Genomic DNA, 22816 nt, shown 5'->3' on the forward strand with positions numbered 1-22816 from the left:
TCTAAGCGAGCGCCGTCAGCTTTTTTTTTTCGATTCGTATAAATCGAACTTATTTACGTAACGCCTCGGGTCATGCTTATTTGCGCAAATATCGGACTGCCGAAGTGGAAGCTTCGTGAAATTGATTTGCCGTCTGATCGACACGCAAGATATTCCGATCTGATCAGAATTTTGCGAACGAGACACCTCTCTATTACGGAAGAATAAATTCGCACGCGTTTTACGATAATATAATTAATTACTTGTCTCTGATAATATTGCGCGTCGGGCAATAGGGAAAATGTTTTGATAATTCTGTCAAGTGTAAGTTACATTACTTACGGTCTTTGCAAGTGGCAAAGCTCGCCTACTAAGACGTGAGATCTGAGCCAGGGCTGCGCGGAATGTGGTGGATTTAGAGTTAATTTAACTTTTACTTATTTAACTTTTATAGAGGGATAATGTATTTATGGATCCCTACGGTATACCGGACTTTTCTGCAAGAAGGATCGTTCAACCGTGAAAGTTGCACAAACATACTTTTGAAATTGCAACCGCCGAAACAACAACTTTACTTCTCTCATTTCGGATAAAATCCCTAATTGAGGATGCGACTGGGATTAATTATTTTAGTATTAACGAGACAGAAGTAAAGATTACTCGATCATCGTTGAAACCGCCGGTTTATCTTTGAAGGAAGCCTTCTCTATTCTAATCTTTACAAACTTCAATATCCGCTAAGATTTCGCAATCTTGCTCGATAGAATTCAATCTTGCACGACTTTACTTTGCCATTTATTTTTTTTTTTTTTTTTTTTTTTTTTATCCGTTTATATTTCGTACTTTTGTTTTTCCACAATCAAAGTTTTTAAATGTAAAATTAATTTAAAGGAGAAGTATAACGGATTGATGGAGTGACACGATGAAACAAAACGCGTGAAGCTGTTGACAGCCGAACGAAACTAATACGGAAGTCCATTATACATGCATGTTTTCGGTGTTATGCACCGTTAGGATGAAAAATTGGAAATAGCATCTATCGTCTTTTATATACATTTATTTTTTTTTTTTATTATATTTTCGCATTTTATGCGATGAATAAAGATATTTTCAACGGCATCTTGTAGTAACAAAGCAGCATCCGTACATAAAAAGATAATTAGGGAATTATAAACTTGCATCTTTACTTTTTCTTAAGATATTATCATATTTCAACGTAATTTATTATAAAGTAAATCTTATCTGAGACACTATGTCACTCGAGTCTTTCTGTGATATCGCAAAACAACGCCTGCGAGAATTTGGTTCAAACTCGTCGTCTAATTACGCACTTTTTCCGTACAATTACCTATTATGGGCGGAATTTTTTTTTTTATATAGATAAGGGAAAATTAGATAAAAAGAAAAAGTTTTTATACTTCTTGTGTACTTGAGTTTGCCAATATTAATTAAAAAAAAAAAAATTGCAATTGCGTATAATTAATACTTGAAAATGATCGATCTTGGGTTCTCGATTATTCATTTTGACACTTCCAACGAATTTACAAAATTACCAGATGACATTTAAAGAACGTCGGATACAAAGCACGTCGTTGAATTATACTCGCGTTTGAGTAGGTACGAAGATGTTCTTGATATTCGGAATAATGAACAAGAGGTACGAGCGAACTAGTGCACGTCTCGCTTATACTTCTCAGTTATCCCCGACTTCATTTCGCGCTGAGCTTCAGAAGCTATTGCATAGGCGTCTCGAATTACCTCCCACACGAGCCGACCAACTCTCGCGCACGAGAGCCACATACGCGGAATAAGAGGCACGCACCACAAATCCGCGTTACGTGGAATTCTAGCACTAGCCTAGTCGCGTTACTCTGCATGGGAACGAGAGAGAGAACAATCCCCGCGTTCGACCGTCGCGGCGACGGTGACGACGGCACCGAAACTCGTTAAACTTCCCCGCACACGCGAAACGGAGAGCGTTTGTGGGTAACAAAATTCCTACTGCTCGGAGGGTGGTCGCAGTTCGTACAGAGAATTCAATTAGCATCGCAACGGTGAATTTAGCACTCGCGGGGGGAGGGGGGGTGGCGATGGGGAGGAGACCGGGGGGACGAAACTGTCGAGCAGAAACTCTGATGTTATCCGGGATGATAATCGGACACGTAGCTGATCGAAACATGGTGTCAAATGCTTTTTGATGGTCATTTCATATTTTGTAATTAACCGGGGGACCGATGAATGTCCGCCGACGCGACAAACGCGCGTGTTCGCAGCGTGTGTACGACCCTTGATTGTCACTCACCGGATGCGACGGGGTTGTCGGTCCATGCACTTCCCGCAATCGTGGACAGCAGCACGGCGCCGGTCAACAGCCGTAGTCGGCCTCGCGCGGTTTCCGAGACACGTTGGACACGTTGCTCACTGATCATCGCGGTACCGGATGGACGAGAGGGTGCGCGACCGGCATCCCGACTGAGGGTTGTACCGCGAGCGTGTTTCTCTACCTCTTGCATCATCCCCTCTCGTTTCCCGCCACGCGCAGACGCCTCCGCTACTCGGGGCCTCCACCGACTCTCGAGCCACCCCCACCGAACGGCTTCGTCTTAATCCTACTCACTTATCTCTTATCAATAGGTGACGATTAATTATCCCTCTACCCTACGCGTCGCAGTCGCTGCGCTTTCGAGGTCGCTCACAACCTGTGGCACGCTCATCTCGAGTACTTGGGGTATGTCTTTTGGCATGAACCCTGAGAACGGAAGATATGAGCGCAAGAATAATATCACTTCGTCGACGCCGAGAGTTGGTTGGCTTGCTCTCGATTTATGGCTAGCCGCGGTCGTAATATGTGTTTGAAAGATTTGAGAGGTTCGAAAGCCGGCAATAAATAAAACCTCACGATAACTTATAAAAAAAAATTGATTAAAACTGTAACGCTGCTTTGTGCATAGTATGCACACTGAAAAATGATGGTAAAAATATCTGGTTGAATTTTTTTTTTCTTGCTTATTTTTTAGACCTCAAATTTCAAACTTTTTTTTTTATGTTAGATAGTACTATTAGATATTAATTCCAGTAAAATATCAAGATGAGCGTAGGCACGGTTCTCCGGAGATATGAAGAGGTGAGAGCAATGGTTTTTCATAATCCATGAATTTTATCCCCTTGTATCTCTGAAATCGTACTTATGTTTATCTTGAAATTTTACTGAGATTAATATTTTATTTAATAGCATTATTTGGCATAAAAAAGAAAAGTTTGAATTGTGAGGTTCGAAAAATGAGCAAAATTTGCCATCACTTTTTGGAAACAATCGCAAGTATGTAACTATACGTATATAGGTATGCAATATAATTCCGCATAGAAAGAGAGAATGGAAAACAAATTGAGTTTGGTAGATGAATCCGGGTTGTTGAAAATTGGGTTAAAATTACATGAGTAATTATCTTTCTACCCGCGATACTGTCGCGCCGAGTGTTATTATACAAAATAAAGAGTAATTAACAGATTTGTGTTAAAAATCTTGTATTACTTTAGGAAAGCTCGATATTTCTTTCGTTCAAGAAAGAAAAAAAAAATTTTTTTCTAGGCTTGACATAACACAAGTTAACATAAGTTCAAGTCAAAGTCGAGGTCTAAGTAATTAGTTGTAATGGCGATCTAAGGGGGAAGGATTATTTTAAAGTTTAAGTAAAATTAATTTTCCTCCTTTTCAAAGGCAAACACACTAAAAACTAAAAGCTGCAATTTGCAATTAAGATTAATCTTTTGTTTATCCAAAACTTAAATCCTCTAAGGGCACAAAGTCTAATTTTTTTGGCGCAATTAGCACTATTCTATAGCGCTCGTTAACGCGTTTATTACAATAATTCTTTCATTCTGCAATTCCGTTTCTTTGATACGATTGGATGTAATATACGTACACGTTGAAAACTCTTCTTCTTTTTTTTTTTTTCTCCGTAGTAAATTTTTATCACGGAATAATGGCAGCATTATTTTTATGGTATCCAATATGACGACAAGTAGAGGAAAATAAAAAAAGACAAGCATGATCAATATTTTTTTTTATTGTAATTCATGATTTATTGTGCATATTTTCTAGTACATTGCGTACATGGATATATTAAAGATAAATTATGTGATATCAAACACACGATATCGCAACATGTAACTTTCATCTATTGACTGCAGATATTAGTTTGGCTACGTAAGCGCAATTTGGAAGTTCATACATATTCAGTCAATCCATTCGCCTTTACCGTGGAATAAACGATAAAGATAATTGATCATGTGAAATATCGATTAGCTATATCGGGAATAGTTTAATGGATTTTGCTAGAAAGCGTGATTAATAAACCTGCAAAGGAAATATGATTTTCATTGACATATGATGGACGGAAGATATTTTTCGGCCGGTCCCTAATTGCTTATTCTATAAAACATAATCGCAATATAATGAATGACGGCGGCGGATATGATTGATGTTTACGCAGCAACGGATAAGAGTCGCGCAAACATTTCAGAGAAAAATATCAGCGGTCAATTTTTTTTTTTTTTTTTTTTTTTTTTCCCTTTTTAATCTCCCGCGATATCTATCGTTATTGACGTTGTTTCGGTTTTAATAGTTTTCCGGCCAGTCGCACATTACGTGTTTATCACGCATAGCGCGGCGATAAAATACGGTTCATTTTAACATCCGAATGAAGTCATTGCGCATTATACTTCTCATTTATAGTTCATGCATTGTTGGAGTTGCAATGAGCGTCATATGTATAACCATTAAAATCAAGGATTACGAGCATTAACACTAATTCACGATTGAGCAAACATTCGTAAATATTTCAGTAGTGTAATACTCGCTTGGCAAAATTACGCGCGCATTATATTTCAACGATCAGCGATACAACGACTGCAATATCATCGAATAGTAAACTATTTAAAATTTAATTTATTCTAATAGCACGCGCTCCACTCGTTTTCACGCAGTAACGAACGCGCCGAATATTAAAAACAACTCGTATTTTGTAGCGATCCGGCATAGAGCCCCCGTTTCGCAATGTGCAGAGCGGTTAGACAAGACAAACCGGCGTAAATGGTCTCGTAATCGTTGCTTCCGCGCTCAGACCAGGCGAGGGAAATCTCACGCGAAGTGAATAATGCTCCTACCGAGGTGTGGATTGCAATATCGCGGGGTATGGAAGAACGCCGTGCGCCAGATACGCGAGTTCTTGCGGCACTCGTGCTGGAAGGCGTGTCGGGAGACTCTAGGGCGCCAGAAGACGCACTGCCATTGTAACCTCCAGCTTCTATGTGTCGACGGTCCTTCGTTGGCTCTTTCTATCTCTCTCTTTCTCTCTCGCTCTTTATCTCTCTTCTTCTCTTTCGGTTTCTCTTTCTCTCTCTCTCACCGCATACCTCCCGCTGCCGCCTTCCATGCTCCTGTCGCGCGCGTCTGTCCTCACGTACGCGCAAACCCCTGCCGGCCGAATATTGTCTGCCAGCGGTATTTCAGCCAGCTTGTATGTGCGGTCCGAGGAGTCCACTCCGTTTTCGGACGTGCATCTGAGTGTACAGCGGTATACTCCATATGCGTAGTTTACCATCGAGCAAAACGTGTAAAGTGGATGTCCCAGAGAGGCGTCGAGAGAGTTAAACGCGATATCGACCTATGATTTTCGAGACAAGCTGTTCGAAGCTATTATGATGACGCGCGCGATATTTAATAAGCGCGGAATATACCCACGAATTAGGAGGAAATACGTGTAAATCACGCCCAGCCCCGGACACGGTCTTATAAAGATTTGAAAATCTCTATCGAAGTAGTTAGTGGCATACCGCCAAAAGAGATTACTGCCAAGTAAAAGCAAAGGAGGAAACGAGAAACTCCGATATTGCTAATAACTGCATCTCAATTTACTGCTTGTTTAAAGATTCGATTGCTTAAAACTGTGTTGCATCTGCGATGTTGAATTAAAATTAATAATGTTAATAGTAACATAAATAACGATTGGGACGATGTCGCGTTTCTAGTTGTCTTTTTTTTTTCTTTTTTTTTTTTGCATTCAAATTGCATATAACATACTGTTATTCGCGTGATTATTTTCACAACTTTCGTAATCAACGAGAATGCGGTATCGAGACAAAGGCTCGTAACACGGTTCCCCTTTTCCGTACGAAACACTTTGTCAGCGTATAGCCCCGTGTTCGCGAACAAGAGGGATACGTAGTAACGGAGAGAACGGAAGACGACCACTCCGGAAGCAACAGCACGGTTCGCCAATGTGTTCGGGGAACATCAGTGACTTTGCGAGTGGCGCGCGCGCGCGCTCGCTTCTCTATCTGCCTATCCCCATAAAGTTACATCTCGCAAATTGCGTTTGTCAACAACGGCTAATTGCCGCCGAGAATGTTACTCGACTATGAAGTGGCTCATAATTATGCTGATGCACCCTGTATAGAATCGAATTATATCGCCGAGCCCGCCGCGAGCAGCAAAAAGGAGGAGTCCTTGCGCCTCTTTTGCCTGCGAAGGGCAACGGCGCCGCGGGTCTCGCGAAAACGGTTGTATTTTTGCGGATCGTATTTCCGGGCGTGTCTGCGGAGAACGCAAACGGGATCGTGACTCACATTCGCCGTCGACCGCGCGGAATATGCGAGCAAACCAGCCCCGCTAAACCCGCCTCGCTATAGTCGGAGGTCGAAGATTATTATGAATAAATTTGCGCCTTCGTGCGCTTCGGGGTTTGAACATCATCGAAATTTCCGAAATTTGCGATTTTCCCAAATAATATGTTAATAAGAATTTGAAATTCGTGCGGTGCTCAAGAAACATAATTTACTTAGCCGTGATTTTAACCCTGAAATCGCGTGCTTTATAAATTTTTATTAGAAGCAGTATCTCCAAAATAATTTACCTTCCAAAGATTTTCGTTGAGATATAATCGCTTCGCAGGCTCGACAATACAAGAATTATCTGTTAAACTCGTTCAATTTGTATTTAATCCGAAATACTCAACACGATATTACATTAACAACTCGAACCGATGGCGACAAGCTATTCGGCAACTTTTTAGCTCGTTTGCACCACTGATACGTTTCAAGTCGCAAGCTTCTTAAGAAGGAGATGAGGATGTACGCGCATACGTTAACGCCAAAGTGGCAGTAGTGATTCCAGAGAGCGACGCATCTCTCGCTCGCTCTCTCTCTCTCTTTCTCCCGGTATATACGCGATCTAGTGGTTAAGTTAAGTGGCTGACGTAACAAGGTTATCAAGGAATGCGAGGACGGAGCTTTCAGCGAAGCAGCCGTCTGTATACGACGAGACTATCGCTACCGCCTTCTCCTTCTCCGTTCTCGCTTCGACGTTTCCAACTCTTGCAGCCTCCTCCCCGCAGTCGTGCCTTTGTGGTACTGTGACCCGACCTACGACACACCACCCGCTCTTGCCCCGCACACAGAACTATCCCATTCACCCCGTACGTGCGTGTGATATGCGCGACTACGACATGGCTGCGCGCACGTACGGCTGATTCGTCTTGACATGCGTGCACTATCCCTCCACTGCGCGAGATTGCCGAGGCAACGTTGAATTACGCGCGATGCTGTATATACCCAACGCCGTGTACTCCTTTCCTTCCGCCATAGCGGAGAAATAATGCATCAACGGACGCGTTACATGACGACATTGTGTGTCTTCACATATTATCCTTTCTTTCGTCCGACTTTTTTCTTTCTACTCCCTCTTTTTTTTTTCTTTTAACGAAAATTTTTTTTTTCCAACAACTGGTTTTCACAATCGCGGATTTCATACGTTTTGATTTAGCTTGCCGAAAGCTCGCGCACGTCACAAATTCCAAACGTCTGGAAATTATCGTTCTGAAGAACGGCGCGATTCTTTGGAATGTCTTTTCATCGATTATCTTTCTACTCGAGCACTTAACTCAAATGACACGCCGTAATACGGATAGATGTCATTTAATAACGTAAAGCAGATTTCAACCAGGCTGCCTTTTATAATCAATTGACTGCGCCGGAATGAGCGCCGCGACTCGCAATTCGGTCCCGCGATGCAAAATTTCCCGTCGACATTCCGGCGAGTTTACTAATCGTAAAGAAGGAATTTTTCGTACGCATACCCCAACGGTTGAGCCTCACTTTTCCCCTTCCCCCCTTGCTTCCTCTTCGGCAATTCAAAGCGCGGCGTGCTGCCCGCAGGGAGTAGGAAACGGGATAATTCCGGCAAATAACGTTTGAGCGCACTCGAGACTCCATTCCACTGAAATGAGACGAAAGCGCAACTGAATTTCGCGCAACGCCGTGCGACACGTGTTTTAAAAACAGATCGTCGGGCACCGTGCGTACGTAGGAAATTCGTTTTAGAAATATGGCTGAATGGCTGTCAGTGGTGTTTCGCAAACGAGAAGTCATTTAAGCGCTTATGAGCACTTGACGCTGATAGGGAAGTCAAATGCACTGTGTCCCCCTCCCCCTCCTCCCTCCTCTCGCCTCTGGCTCGCCCGCCACCCGCTGTCCTGTCCTTTGCTATTTCACCCTTTGTAGGCGTGAAATACTCGAGCAAATCACCGGTAATGCCGCGAGCGATGTCAAACTTCTTCCCGCTTTTTATTCTACGAGCGCGCTCCACTTTCCCCCGGGCATCACTTCGGAAAGACGACTTACTGTCCCCGGTTTTTACTGTCCGATATAATTGAGGCGCGCGCACACGTATACGCTCTCACATGCACGGGAATTGTTTATCGCCTTTAGCAATCGATACTTAGCTCGTCCGTAAGTAAGATAAGGTACGAAAGAGGGACGACGTTCTGGAGGAATTAAACGGCCGCGTGTAATTTTGCTTTCGCGGCGATCGGCGCCTTCAGCTAATGCGAAATATACGGCGCTCGCGAGTCCCCGAAAATATTTACGCGAATTGCCGTTCGCAAACACATAAAATTACATGACACATCCGAGTACACCGCAACCCGTTGCGCGGCGAACGGTGGCGGCGCGATCCCAAGCCGCAGTTTTGTTTATTTCATTTTGTTTGCCGTAGAATTCAGTAGCGGGGCCCGGCTCCCAAATCCGATATCATTGTTAATATTGATCCGCGCCGCCGAGCAAAACGTAATATAGCGATACCGAGCCGACGTTCGGTACAATTATATGCGGATCTCTCGTATACACGGGCAACATTTGCCCGTACTCGCGTACAGCGCGTATACGCGACAAACGGTCATTAATCTCAATAAGTAAATCTGTGAATGACGCATGGCAATCCGAGAAATAGAACTATTATCAGCTGCAGGGAGTCGGGGTTGGAGAGGAGAGGAGGGGGGGAGAAAGGGAGACGCGTATTAAGATTTATTCGGCCGTATTACAATCTGCGTGCAGCGCGAGAATGGCAGTTAATAATAGAGGTGGACGCGCTGTAATTTATCTGTAGATAAATGTAAAAGATACAGTGTCGCGCGAACGTAGGAAAATATGAGTAGTGTAAAATTGAATGGTCGGAGGGGCAGGTCCCGTGGAGTTGCGAGCGATTTATGGCCTTGAATATTTCGGTTACTACGTGCGAAATATCACGGATGGGGGAACGTCCTAATTATGTTATTTTCATCTGGTACATGATACATGCCTGTACATGAAATACCGGTAAATGCTACGGTATATGTATAATTCCTGCGTTAAACCACCGGTATGGCCAATTGGCATAAGTCCATGCTAATTCTGTTCCATAATATAATTTCACAAGATTTATTAATATTATTTGCATAAACCGTCGAAATTTCCATTCCGCCGGACGAAATGGAATCTAGCGAAATAGGAGTTTCCGCGATCAGCTGCCTTCGCGATAATTTAGAAGGATCTGATAATCAATCTACGTGATTTTTCTCTCCGAAATTTCTAATCCATTAGAGTTTCCGAGCGCATTCCCCGCGAGCATCGCTTTCCACCGAAACGCGCTCTCGTCCGCGTTCTTTTGCGGTCGGGCCATCGAGTAGCTTCGTTTTACGATTTACTCTACATATGAATCATCAGCGCGGTACCGACCGTAACGATCTTTGCATGCACAGCACCCGGCTAGCCATACTGTCGAGCGGATGGGAGAAACTCGTCACTCGAACCAGCGGAAAAGAGGCCTCGCGATCGATATACGTTCGGGAGAACGAAAGAAATAGAAATTCACGGCGAATAATAGTTAAACGACAGAAATGGCAGTTGACATATACGGACGTCGGATACGGAGTAATCGATCCAAATTTAAACTGCCATTCAGAGCACGATAAACAAAAGGGGCGATCAAAAGTCCGAAAATCTGGTAAAAGAATTTCATTTACCGGCTTAACAGGTTCTGGCCATCATTCGTTATAGGCTTACTCGTACCTTCTTCCTCATACCGCCCCTGTCTCCCTTCCTCCACTCTTTTCTTTTATATAGAAAAAAAAATACTGTATGAATATGATACGATAGCACGCGCGCTCGAGTTTCATTGTCCGGCAGAGGGTGAAAGCGGGGGTGAGTTTTTAATCGTTTTCTTTGTCCTCCGATTGATTGTTTACGTGCCGAAAATAAAATCTTGGAAGCATTTAATTGCTACGTTATCAGTACCTTAACAGGCGCAGTTCTATTGATATATTTTTACTTTGATAAAGAAAATGGGTCTCGTGCCTTTGAAATTAATAATTTTCATTCGTTATACATTTGAAAATTATGTCGCTCTGTCGGTGCCATATATAATTAATATTACAAACTAAAAAAAAAATATAATAAAAAAAAAATATAAAAAAAAAAAGAAAAAAATATTTTTACGACACTCGCATTTAAAAAGCGGAAATCGTTTTTAACTGTTCGTTAGCAACCGTCAAGGGTCGTACTTTTATTACGCGAATTTCTTTTTCCTCGTCTCTCTTTCGCTCTTTGTGTTCTCCCATCATCTCTCCTAATTCCGCGATGAATCTCTATCCGAGAACTTATTAAAGTAACGTGGACATAAAAGTGCGTTCATTAGTCTTTAATAAAAACGTAATCCACGTCGGTGGAACGTCATATGGGGGATTAAAACATTGCCGAGAAGCTTGACAGGAAGTGTTTGCGAATCGTCCGGCAGTTAATATCATAATCTCGCTGTCAGCTTGAAAGTTCATAAAGTGCCGCGAAAATAAATACTTGTGCAAAATCGCATTGCATAATCAAAAGATTGAAACGGACGATAGATTTTATTCGGCTGAATATCATTTCCACGAATATGCGCCGGAACACAAAGAAGTTGTTAAAATGAACTACAGAGAGAGAAAGAATGAGAGAAAGAGAGAGAAAAAGAGTACGAGCGGTAGCAAGAGGAGCAGGAGGAAAAGGGGTGGATGGGAAAGAGTACGCGCTCGGGAATGAAGTAACTCGGCTGAACTTTTCTGAGTGCATTAGGAAGCATAAGCTTTCCGATTTAAGGCCGGACGGATGTATTTTTAGTCGCGCGTCGAAGCTCGTTCGAAGTTGATAACGGATCGTTATCAGCGAGTTAACGGGATTTCGCGCCGTGAATTTCGCGTTTCTCGTCCGCCTCGCTCGCGAAATAGCCGGCAAAACTGGGCACGTCATAATAGGAATTCAGGAAATTGGGTTGTAATACTGGCGCAGTGGATACGCGAACATATTCCAACGATTGTAGAGATCGGTGCGTTAGTTTAGTTCGTACAGCGGAGGCTCATTTATTCCACGAGAAACCGAGTCACGTACACCTCGCGTTCGCTTTACTATCCGTCATTCAATCCACACTGTCTGTTGCAGTTTGCACATTATGGACGATATTAGATATCGTTGGCTGATAATTAATATCCACTCGAAATCAGGTGTGTGTGACTTACTTTTGTTCAATTAGTGCGTGATACATTCATTAAATTCAGCGCGCAAGGGCAGTAATATGCACGGTATTTTTTTCAAAATTAAATTAAATTACGGGCATTAAAAGTGCGTGTACTGCTTTACGTGAATAGCAGCAGATAAGTAATATTAAATTATGATTTTTGCACAGCTTTCCCTAAAAACCACTGTTCTACGATCGAAAACGAAAAACGAACTGATGACGAAACTCGCGCAATTACGTTTTATAGAGGAAACTTTACATTGAATAATGGGCAATTTTTTGCAAAGTTAATATTTCATTTCTGGGCAACAGCACTTTTGCGCGGAGCGGCATTTTACCGCGTCTCATTTACAAAAAAAACTGTATGAAATCGGGCGTTTCGTATTTTTCCAGCCATGAATGATTATTCCGATGGATATTTTTTAACGATATTTCGCTGAAATTCATTTTTCATTTATTTTTAGTGAGTTTTATTTCCGTCTTCGTCGAATATTTTGTGCTATATAAGCTCAATTGTTCTTCCAACAATTCGATTTAATTCCACCGCCGTATTCATTAGCGGGCGCTATTACGGTAACCAATACCGAGGCTTATGTCCACCAACGTCTGATCCAAATTAAAACAAAAAAAAAAGAAAACAAAAAATCAAGTGTCGCTCGCTGTTAGTCGCTAATACGGTGTTATCGAGTGAATCGTAGCGTATCACGGGCGCGGTATTAATACGCTCGGCTATGATAACTATCAGAAGGCAAAAGAATTTACTCCGAAACTGCTGCACGTACAAGTAGGCCGGCATGAATAATGCAAAGCGATACGGTAGACAAGTTCTCTGTGTAGAAAATTGGAAAAACACAGTGCAACGATAGGAGAAAGTCGAGCCCACCTCTCTTACGTTACCCTCCTTGAGCGAGACCTCTAATTGCATCTCGTGGATTCAAGGGAGCAAAAACAGTATAACGATACTGGAGGATGCTCCTCATTTCGAGTACACCGGACTAGGCGCCGCCCTCTCTCTTGGCATGCAAACCCTTAGTGACTAGCGATACTCGAGAATTTCGCGGAGATTTTATTTCCCCACCTGTTCGAAATCGGATTAACCGTCTATACATTTTTTATTTTCTAATTATCGGTAAAACATCGATATGAATGTTTACTCCGTCTCTCTCGTTCTCTCTCTTATCAGATAAAATGCTTTAAAGATGCGACGCGCAGAGGCATATTTTTAATTTTGTAAGAGGATACAGAAGGCTTTCTCGCAGCTCGTGAAATTCGGATTCAAGAGAGCAAAATGGTATAATATAACGACAGTCGACTTATCATTGCTACGGAAAGCATCTCGACGCCAACATCCGGAAAATCATGTCGAAATCCAAAGTATTTCGCTAATTGCCCTACTTAGCCTTACTCCCACTTCAAGTATCCTAATTACTCCCCTAGGATATTTGAATCATCGCGAATCAAACTTGGATACATAGAAGAGCGGAAGCGCGTTTAAAAATTGCACGAACTTTCTAAAGCTTAATAATGTAATGTTTTCAATTGTACAGAAAGATTTTTTTTGTTAATATTTTTATTTTACTCAAGTGCTATTTATGCAGTTTTATGCATTATTCTCACCTCGATATTTTTTAACCTACATATATTTATTAGATTTTCTTTCCCCTCCCCTTTTTTTTTGAAATTAATTAAATAGGGAATCTCAAATTAAAGACCGGATAATTAAATAAATTGTCATTACCGGATAAAAAAGTGAAGCACAAGAATGAATTGTGAAATATAATGAGAATTTTAAATGGACTTTCTGAATTGATTTTAATTATTAATGCATCTTTAATAATAAGTTAGACTGTTATTAACTCGTTTTATTATCCCGATTAACCGTATACGCATACGTAACAGTCATTATCTTTTCCGTTAAACATTATTTGCTAAACAGATGTGCGGGATATCTGTTCACTTGCCTATTCTATTACGTGAGTACAAATTATTATTCTAATTCTCGTCTCATTAGAACTTGCGTTCAGCAAGGCAGATAACGAACGCTTTGTCGGATCAAAATGGGCGAGGAATAAAGCTGACTAGTGCGCCACGATTGTTCCGCTTTAAGTATCGCTTCGCATTAGCTACGACGAAGAAGCGAGCAATTTAAGTTATGGCCTGGCTCGACTGAGACTGCTCTCTTATCGCATTAACGTAGGAACTCCGTAAAATGCAGAAGAGCAGGGCAAGGGGAGAGATAGATAGATAGAGAGAGAGAGAGAGAAAGAGAGAGAAAAGGAGAGTACTAGACTGTACAACCGCGTCTAACGTCACTCTGTTCATTACAAGGAAGGATCTTACCAAACTCACCATTTACATTATGCTGTCGCATGCAACACTTGCCACAGATGGCTGGATACTTCTTCGGGATTGCTCCTCTTTGGACCTGAATAGCTCTGTTTGCTTTAAAACTAATAGCCATTATAAACTCGAACCACGAGGCACGCGGAATACAGGAAATATTAAAATAAAAATTTAATTATTTAAACGGGAGATTAACGGAGTAAAGAAATAGATAATTAAGTTGCGTGTTGCTTTATTAAATTGCGAAACAAAATATCTCCTTCAAATATCTCGGGGAGGTACGTATCGATTTCGCCGCTGTTCGCAAACTCCTGCCGGATAGAAGCTTAGAAGCAATATTTCTTTTGCGGCACTCTATGCCAGTGCAAATAACTGCTAATAAGAAAAGTCATTTTCCATTAACACGATTTATGCACCCAAGACTACCATACCGCCATTTGATTAGAGATTTAATTGAAATATCGCTTTCGCAGCAGGAAAATGTTTTCCAGATTGAGTTTGCTTCGGGAGGGACGGGAGGGGGAGGAACGTCTTTGCCTCTGATTGTTTTACGTGATCGCTTATGCGATGTCCAGCAATATTGCAAGAATTAAAAATAACAGTATTGCAACCACGCTATACATTTAAGAGTACAATAATAAATTGAATAAATAGAAATATGCGACAAATACATTTTATTTTATGAAATATATACAATGTTTTATGTCAGCTGGTTTCCACTTTTCTCAAAGACCTTTACTGGCAATAAGTGGGTTACGTTTGAAATAGCGGGATAAGAGTCGCAAATACGAGCAAGTGCAAACGTTAAAAGAAAATTTTTTTTCTTTTTTTTTTTTATCACGGTCGAAAAATCGAATATTTAGCGTATCCGCAAATGACGTGGATATTGATTAGTATACTTACATTTGGCAGCGGTACTGGACCGAGATTGTTGAGGATTAAATGGGCCATAGCCAGGGCAGCTTGGTAAGCGAAATCTGTGTTTCGGCAGTACATGAGTATCGGTAAACAGAGCGCAGATTGCAACTAACAGCATCACGATGTACATTGCGAATATCATGTTGAATATATTGTCCTGACGAAGAAACGAGCGATCGTTACAGGAAAAGGAAATATAATTCCGATTATTAATTTTTCAATAACCTGCATGCTTGCGAAAGAAAATTGTTTTCGTTATTTTTATTTTTATTCTTTTCCGTGTTACTTAAATTTTCGTAAGCCTTAGATGTCGAGGAAGTGATTTAAATATTAATTTATTACAAAATAAAAATGTCTTGAAATTTAATTTTATTTTGCAATGTTATCAAGTCAGACTAACATCGCGATGACGCATTGTGACGTCAAACGTCGTTGACGATTCAGCTCGGCTTTATTTGTATCACGTATGAGTCGGGACGTATGCTTATCTCGTGATTTAGGGACTTCCCGTAGAAATCCGTAAATTATACTTTTATTTATTACATCGTGTACACGATCGGTATTAACGCGACTTTAATGTTTCCGCAGTAATTTTTTTTTTTTTTTATACAAACGTGCATATTATATAATACTACGCAATATATTATTACTTTTATTTGTTTATTCCAGTTGTTGCTATATTCATAATTGTATACAAAATAGTATTAATTAAAGAAAATGTTTAATAAAATTGCATGAATGATAAACGGATAAAATTTATTCTGTATGTACGGTTTGTGCATCGTTAGCAATTAAAATATCACGCAGTCTTTTTTTTTTTTCCCCGAAGAAAACATATATTCCTACTTATACATCAAAAGTATCCAGAGCTCTATTTCAGAACAGGTTGTAGTTGAAAGAGAATGAAATTACAAAGAGAATTGTAATTGATCCAGCAGCGCAAAAAGAAAAATTATTTCGCCATTGAAGTAAAGAACAGTTTATGCGATGGTATAAATAATAGAATAGAGTGTACGTAGAGCGCGTATAATACAAAATTACACGTAGTACGTTGTACATTGATTGTGCAACAATATATGTAAAAGAAAAAAAAAAAGAAAAAGTTTCGGGAGGTTATATTTGAAGATATGCGAAAACAGCGAAATAACATTCGTGTGCACGATTAATAATAAAATTATAAAATAAACGATTTGACAATGTTTTGAAACACGTGATTCTAAGTGCTAATAAACATATTTTTCGCGTACCGTCGTATCGCATTATCAGCTGAGAATTGATACACTTTACATGAACCTCGCGTTTGTCGAACGGAAAATTAAACTTACGTCTCTCGTTCGCGGACCGTAGATAAACACTTATCGCGGTCCGCGATATGAAAATAACTTCGAGCCGCGAAGAGATTACCCGTTTTTGGAGGCACGTACGACTCGCGCAAAATTATGGGAGTATCTATCTTGTAAGAATACATTTTTCAGTTGCGAAGGAGGGCTCCGCCGCGACCGAGGATATCGACGCGGCTGGTACAGAACAGGAACTTTTACTCGGGCATGAAATATAAGGGCGGCCCAGAGTTTGAGGTCGTTTACTCGTTGATACGAGAAAGCTGGATAGCATCTCGCGAGAGAAACGGGATATCTTATAAAACCATAGTCCCCGCTCTAAAATCCGACACGTTTCTACTGTATCTCGCTCCCCTAAGCGCGCGTTGAGAAGTAGCGAATAAATATATTAAGGTTAAACGAGCAACTACATGGGATTGAACGAACCACAAACGAGCAACTTTATTGAGTGACGCATAGCCGTATGGAGACATTTACATGCGATAGCTACGTGAGCGTTAGCGTACCCGCGATGACTAAGAGAACACAGGGATGAAAAACAGGAAATTGAAAATTATTCTGATACGTATAACGTTATTTTATCTTCGTCTGCTGCAGCGTTTGATCCGTTACTAATTATATAAAACATAATACGTTATTTATTAATAAGTACAGAGTGGCGAGGTGATATCTGCATAACGCATAAAATAATTTATCGTACCGTTTTACGGATTCGATAATGTTCTCTCCATATCGCCGCGATCATAAATCTACAAGCAGATTTATGATACGTTACAAACTCGATTATCGCGTCGCAATTGAGAATTACATCGCGAACGTTCGCGTTTCGTTTGTTATAGCACTTTTATGAGCATCTCGCCGCAGAAGTGACAAGTCCGCGTTACGTCAAGCTGGCTGTTACGCGCGAAGGCCGCGTTCCGTGTTTTCGCTGCGGTCGTATTATGACACCATAACGATAACGTAATCAGCTGGCCGGGCATAACGCTCGATAATTATCTTTCACTAAGTTAGCGGCCATAAGGAGCGACGTTTTATAGAGTTCTGTGGATCGGGGTTATTACCTATACCGAACAACTATCCCGGGGAAATATTTTATGGAGCAGTTCAGTGGTAATGAAGGTGTTTACATGCGGGCAAGAAGGCGTCTCGCCGGGCGGTAGGTAATTAGGACACCCTCGTCTACCTACGCGATAGGCATTGCCAGAGGTAAATGCAACCGTGCGCACATGGAGCTTGACGGTGTACTCGTTATTTCGAGGCTTCCGCTACGTATAATGTATTAGCGTAATTAGCGTTATCAGATTCACGAACAACGAGGAGTCACTCGTTTATAGGATTGCGAAAACCGATGTACGGCCGATTCGAATCCGGGGAAAAAGTCGAACGTAACGAAATTGCATTCGGAACGTTCATCGTGATAACGGGCCAAAGGGAACGCTTTAAAATACCTCGGGTAGTTATATTTCTTCGCTGGCAGGAAAAAATTAAAGTGGCGAATGCATTTGCGTTTGTCCGTGTAGGGCACATTAAAACATTGTTAATAATACGAAATCAATAAAAATATACATTGAAGCTTTCGATGATCGTGTAGCTTGTAACAGAAAAGGAGGAACGAAATGATAAAACGTGTTTAAATAATACTTAGATTTTTATTCATAAATTTTTGTTACATCATATAAAGGCGTTTTATGTCTTGCGATTCATGGGTCGGTCAAAGTTATTGTTTAGCTGCATTATCTGTGTCTAATAAGGAAATTTAATCTTTGGGTTGAACGGCCCGTGACCAGGGAAAGTCGGGAAAGGTTTCCAACCACCTGGGGGTGGTTTCCTGACCGGAGGTTGATACGCAAGAACCACTATCGCTGCCAAAAGCAGGGTGAAGATGAACAAGTGAAGTTTCATATTGCGCTTTATATAGTTCTGAAAGCCATATATATATATACATTAATTTAAATATTAGCAAATTAACATGAAAACGTTGAATTCACTTCATTAAAATAAAATTACAGTACATATACTCTTTTTCTCCCATGATATTTTTCTTTCATAAAATAAATAAAAGTATGTAGATAATATACCTTTTGTTCTAATTACGTCTTCTCGTGAATATATTCTCAGTCACCAACTGATGTCTTCTCACGCTTGCAAATTAGAAAAGTGCAATAACATCTTTTTCAAATGTCTTTTATAGACATTCACTAGCGTATATATATATATGCTTCCTCATTATGCGCGCACTTTATTTCGTTGACGGAAAGTACCGAATCTTATCTTACTCGTAACTGCAGTCAGCGAAATTCTTTTCATACTTATTAAGCAAGAGAGTGTATGTTCGTGGGGAAAAACACGTCTCTCTCTCTTCCTCTTTCTTCTCTCTCTCTTTCTTTCCTCTTCTTTTTGTATTTCATGACGTTTTCTCGACATGTGAGAGAATACGAAAATAGAATTAAAAAAAAAAAAACTAGAATTATGCACGTGAGATGTGGGAACATTTAACCTTCTAATTTTATATCTTAGGTTTCTTTTTCATCGTACGTTCTCGCGAATAATGTCGTACGAGGAATTATAAACGGATGTATAATGCGTTTGTTTCTTGCAAATTTTTTAACGCATTATATTATACCTTTTATTAATATTACGTTGCTTTTATATTTATTACATAGTTCGGATGCATTCCCGAAATTTTTACAACAAATTAGAAATTTTTAAACATTCCGCGAAATAAAAAATCGAAGATTAACATTTCGATGCGTAAAATTTATTCACGCTGTGTTTGCGTAATAACGAACTTATACGCGGTATCAGCGCGAAATTTCGCCGGGAAATCTTTTATTTGATTCTTTTAGTAATCGGCAGATCGAACCGTCTCTGGGAATCTGCAGCGCCTTACCGTTACTCCCATAACCACCCACGTTCCTGCAACCCTCTTTCCACCTGCACGATTGAACGTGAGCCCAACATCAGAATAAAACTACGACGAATTCTACCTCCATCACGTTAACGTTCCTCCTCCGTCTTCTATCGTAGAGACCATTTATTTCGATCGTAACCAATGTCGTTTCGCAGTTCACTTCAAAGTGGAACGGGCTGCCTCTATCGCCATGGTAAAACGCGACGTCATTGACGTTACAAGATGATTCATACTAAACCAGTGGTCCATTTCTTTGCTTCGGACATTTACTATTAGGACAATGCCGTAGCAAAATATTACATTCGACAGGACGAAGCGTTAGACTCGTACCTAAATTGTGTTAATATTCGAAATCTCGATCAAATCAACTTTGTGGTTACATATTGCAAAAATTAAAAATTTCCTTTTTAATTTATCGATTAAAACGTATTCTATTAAAATTGATCAACTCCATATTTATCCTTTAGAAGCATAAAAATAATTCCCTCGGGCTAATTGTCTTCCTGTAAAATAATAAAATAAAAATGTTATAATAAAATTTTTTACGACATCGATACGTGAAACAGCTAACGTTAACGTATGGAACAAAATGCAAAATCGAAGTAAGCATAGAAAATGGACCACGGAAATCTGTACGGGACACGCTGCGTCTGCTTTTGAAGGCACCGGGATATCATTGAGATATATACATCGCTCTTTTTCTCTTTCTGCTTACTCCCTTTCTCGGCAGTCTTTCAGTGCTTACAAAAATCACCTCCGGTAGTAAATATTCATGTCGCACAAGGCGTTGCTTTGACTCCGTATGACGAGGCATTTACCCAGTTTCGAAAGTGAGTCGCTTTATCTTCGAGCATATTTTTATGACATATTCTAAGCGTACGGATTTACGAGCAGATGTAGAACTTACTGCTAGACGTCTCTTCGACTTCACAAACGTTGAGAGAATATCCATAAATCATGATACTGTTTTTTTTTCTTTTTCTTTTTTTTTTAATAAGAGAAAAATTTATCGATTACTTCTAGTCGAATTGATTAACGATTCGTGATAACAGGATTAAATACTCGTTCGAATAAATACATACGTACGCGAGTATGAATTTATTATGCACCGTTGAGAGAAACGCGTTATTCGTTATTGCACGATTTATGTCGATTATTTAAAAAATCGTGCATTACAGCAAACGTTATTTTGATACTTTCGTTACAATATTATAATACTATGCAACATACTAGATGTCTTATTTTCAACAGTAAATGACTAAAAATATTTAGGGCGACAGGAGAGGAAGAGTCATGTATACATTTTAAACGAGTTTACTCAAAACTAATTAAGTTTTTATAAAACATAATTACGTGTAGCGAATATAATGATACCACTACAAAGTGGGTACGCATAATACAAAGTTTCTTAACATTAATTACTTTACGCGTTGAAATATTCACGTCACGCGCGAAGAAGATTATCGTAGCTTACAAGTGTTTAAGAAGGATGCGAGAGCGAATGCGAACGGTGCGCTAATTTGCGCAAGTGAAACTGGTTGGTTTTTTTCTTTTTCCGTAACACGTTCATCGGTATTGTGAACGCCGCCGCCGCTATTACGTACAACAATAGTAGGCTGATGTACAACCTCAATCGCATATTGAATGTGATTCTGAAACAAATTAATATTTTCCTCGTGAAGCAACGTCCAGCAACGTGTTTCTCCCTTAAGCGTGTTAAATCACGTAGATTATAACTTTTAGCTCATTGCTATCACTAAATATTGTCTCATGATTTAAAAAACTTTCAAAAAAAAAGGTTGACAATTAATAGATTAATTATTGACTCACAGACGTTCACGTGTATATAATCGAATTAACGCTTCGTCACTCGATTGTCTGACAAATCTTGCGAACCGCCGAACTTAATCAGCGAACTTCGAACTAATGTTATTTCAGGACGAGGATTGATGTTTCATGGCTGGCCAAAGCCTGACTGGGCCTGGCACACGACTACTTCCCAAGCCTTACATTATTTGATCCCGGGGATCGTCCCCTACCCTGCGACGTGATAAACGCATATTTCTTTCACATAAATGTCCCCTCGGTCTCTCAGGCATTTTATTCTGTAATAAACGAACATGTCCGTCCAATTCGGTCTCCCGCGTGCATTCCCACGCAATAAGACAATTACTTTTACGTCAGCGCGAAATATATCCGGTGATTTATTCATAAAAAGAATGAGGAAGAAGCGAGCAGCAGGCACGGTAATCGATCGGATCTACATTATTTATCACTATTAGGAAGTGCATTATGGGATAATGTCTGGTGCTGCTTATTTTTATTTTTATTTAATTTTTTTTTTTTTTTCGTATAAAATTACATCAATATATGTATAACACCGCATGAATTTCTAATCGTAAATCACGAATGCCCATAATATTATCTGTCAATATTTGACGTCGTAGCGTTGAATAGTTGCGGTAGGCTGATACAACAGTCGAATTGTGATGGTATAACGCGTGCATCCATACGTTCTACGGATTTGTTATCGTGGATCGAACAAATACGAGTGCAGGTTCGGACACGACAGCGTCACATCGCATCTCTGGCATGCACACACGTGCATCGTACATGCATATGCATACGTATACGCGGAACGTACGTATTATATATTTTATGAGATGGTATTGCCTAAAATATGTCATAAGCACGCGCGTACATAAGCCTATCGAAATACGTGCGCGTTCGCGATATATCTCGATACAAATCCCATTACGAGATAAATAATAAAAGCGCGTGGTGTTTGGCCAATAAAATCGTAAGGCGATGATGTTTGCGGAACACTTACGTGGATGCCGACGCGATCCCGAGTTTCCTCGACAGGCGCGCGTTCGTATCTATCCACGGAAAAACGTGACGAGTATCATCGACTTTGGAAAACACTTTCGTCCAGGCGCACTGCAGTTTCCCAGCGACAGCTTTTGCAAGAGCGGTGGCGACCCTACGTTACGTCAAGAACGCGCATTCGACGTGGAAACGTCTACCCTGGCCGATAGGAATCGACGGGCGAGAGAGAGAGAGAGAGAAAGAGAGAGCGAGCGCGCGCGCGAGGGGGTTAAAGGGAGAGAGAAAGAAGGCGGAAATGCAGAAGGGGGATCGAATACAGCCGTGAGAAAGACAGGGAGGTGAAACGACGACGTTCGCTATACGTGGCCTGAAACTGGCAGGCGAAGGGGGTGAGCGGTTCCCTCGGGAGCTTGCTCGGCTCCCGCGCGTTACGGCGCACCGTCTTCACAGCGCGATCTATCGCCCCATTGACCGCCACTCCATTATCAGGATAGTAATGCCGTAACCCCGTATCCGTAACCCTGCCCTACTCGTGTCGCTCTACGCCTTTACCTTACTCGGGAATCCACCACTAGCCCGCCCTTTTGTTGGTTTATCGGAACAACCCTACGTTACACCCGTCTAAGAGAGAAAGAG

At 40.7% G+C, this 22816-nt stretch overlaps 1 protein-coding gene and 1 long non-coding RNA gene across 2 annotated transcripts in view; both read right to left on the minus strand.

Moving 5' to 3' along the window:
- Positions 1-4648, minus strand: part of LOC139107973 (neurotrimin) — a 131944-nt gene extending 127296 nt beyond the window's left edge. The window contains exon 1 of the mRNA XM_070665897.1: positions 2282-4648. Coding sequence (XP_070521998.1) covers positions 2282-2495 — 214 coding nt within the window. The 5' untranslated portion in view covers positions 2496-4648. The remainder of the gene's footprint in view (positions 1-2281) is intronic.
- A 16001-nt stretch (positions 4649-20649) lies between these two features.
- LOC139107928 (uncharacterized) lies at positions 20650-21571 on the minus strand. The gene is made up of 2 exons (XR_011546585.1): positions 21182-21571; positions 20650-21003 (listed from the first exon to the last, which is right to left on the minus strand). It is a non-coding gene; the product is annotated as an uncharacterized lncRNA (long non-coding RNA).
- Positions 21572-22816: the final 1245 nt, after the last annotated feature.

Source organism: Cardiocondyla obscurior, linkage group LG14, assembly GCF_019399895.1.
Source record: "Cardiocondyla obscurior isolate alpha-2009 linkage group LG14, Cobs3.1, whole genome shotgun sequence".
NCBI lineage: Eukaryota > Metazoa > Arthropoda > Insecta > Hymenoptera > Formicidae > Cardiocondyla > Cardiocondyla obscurior.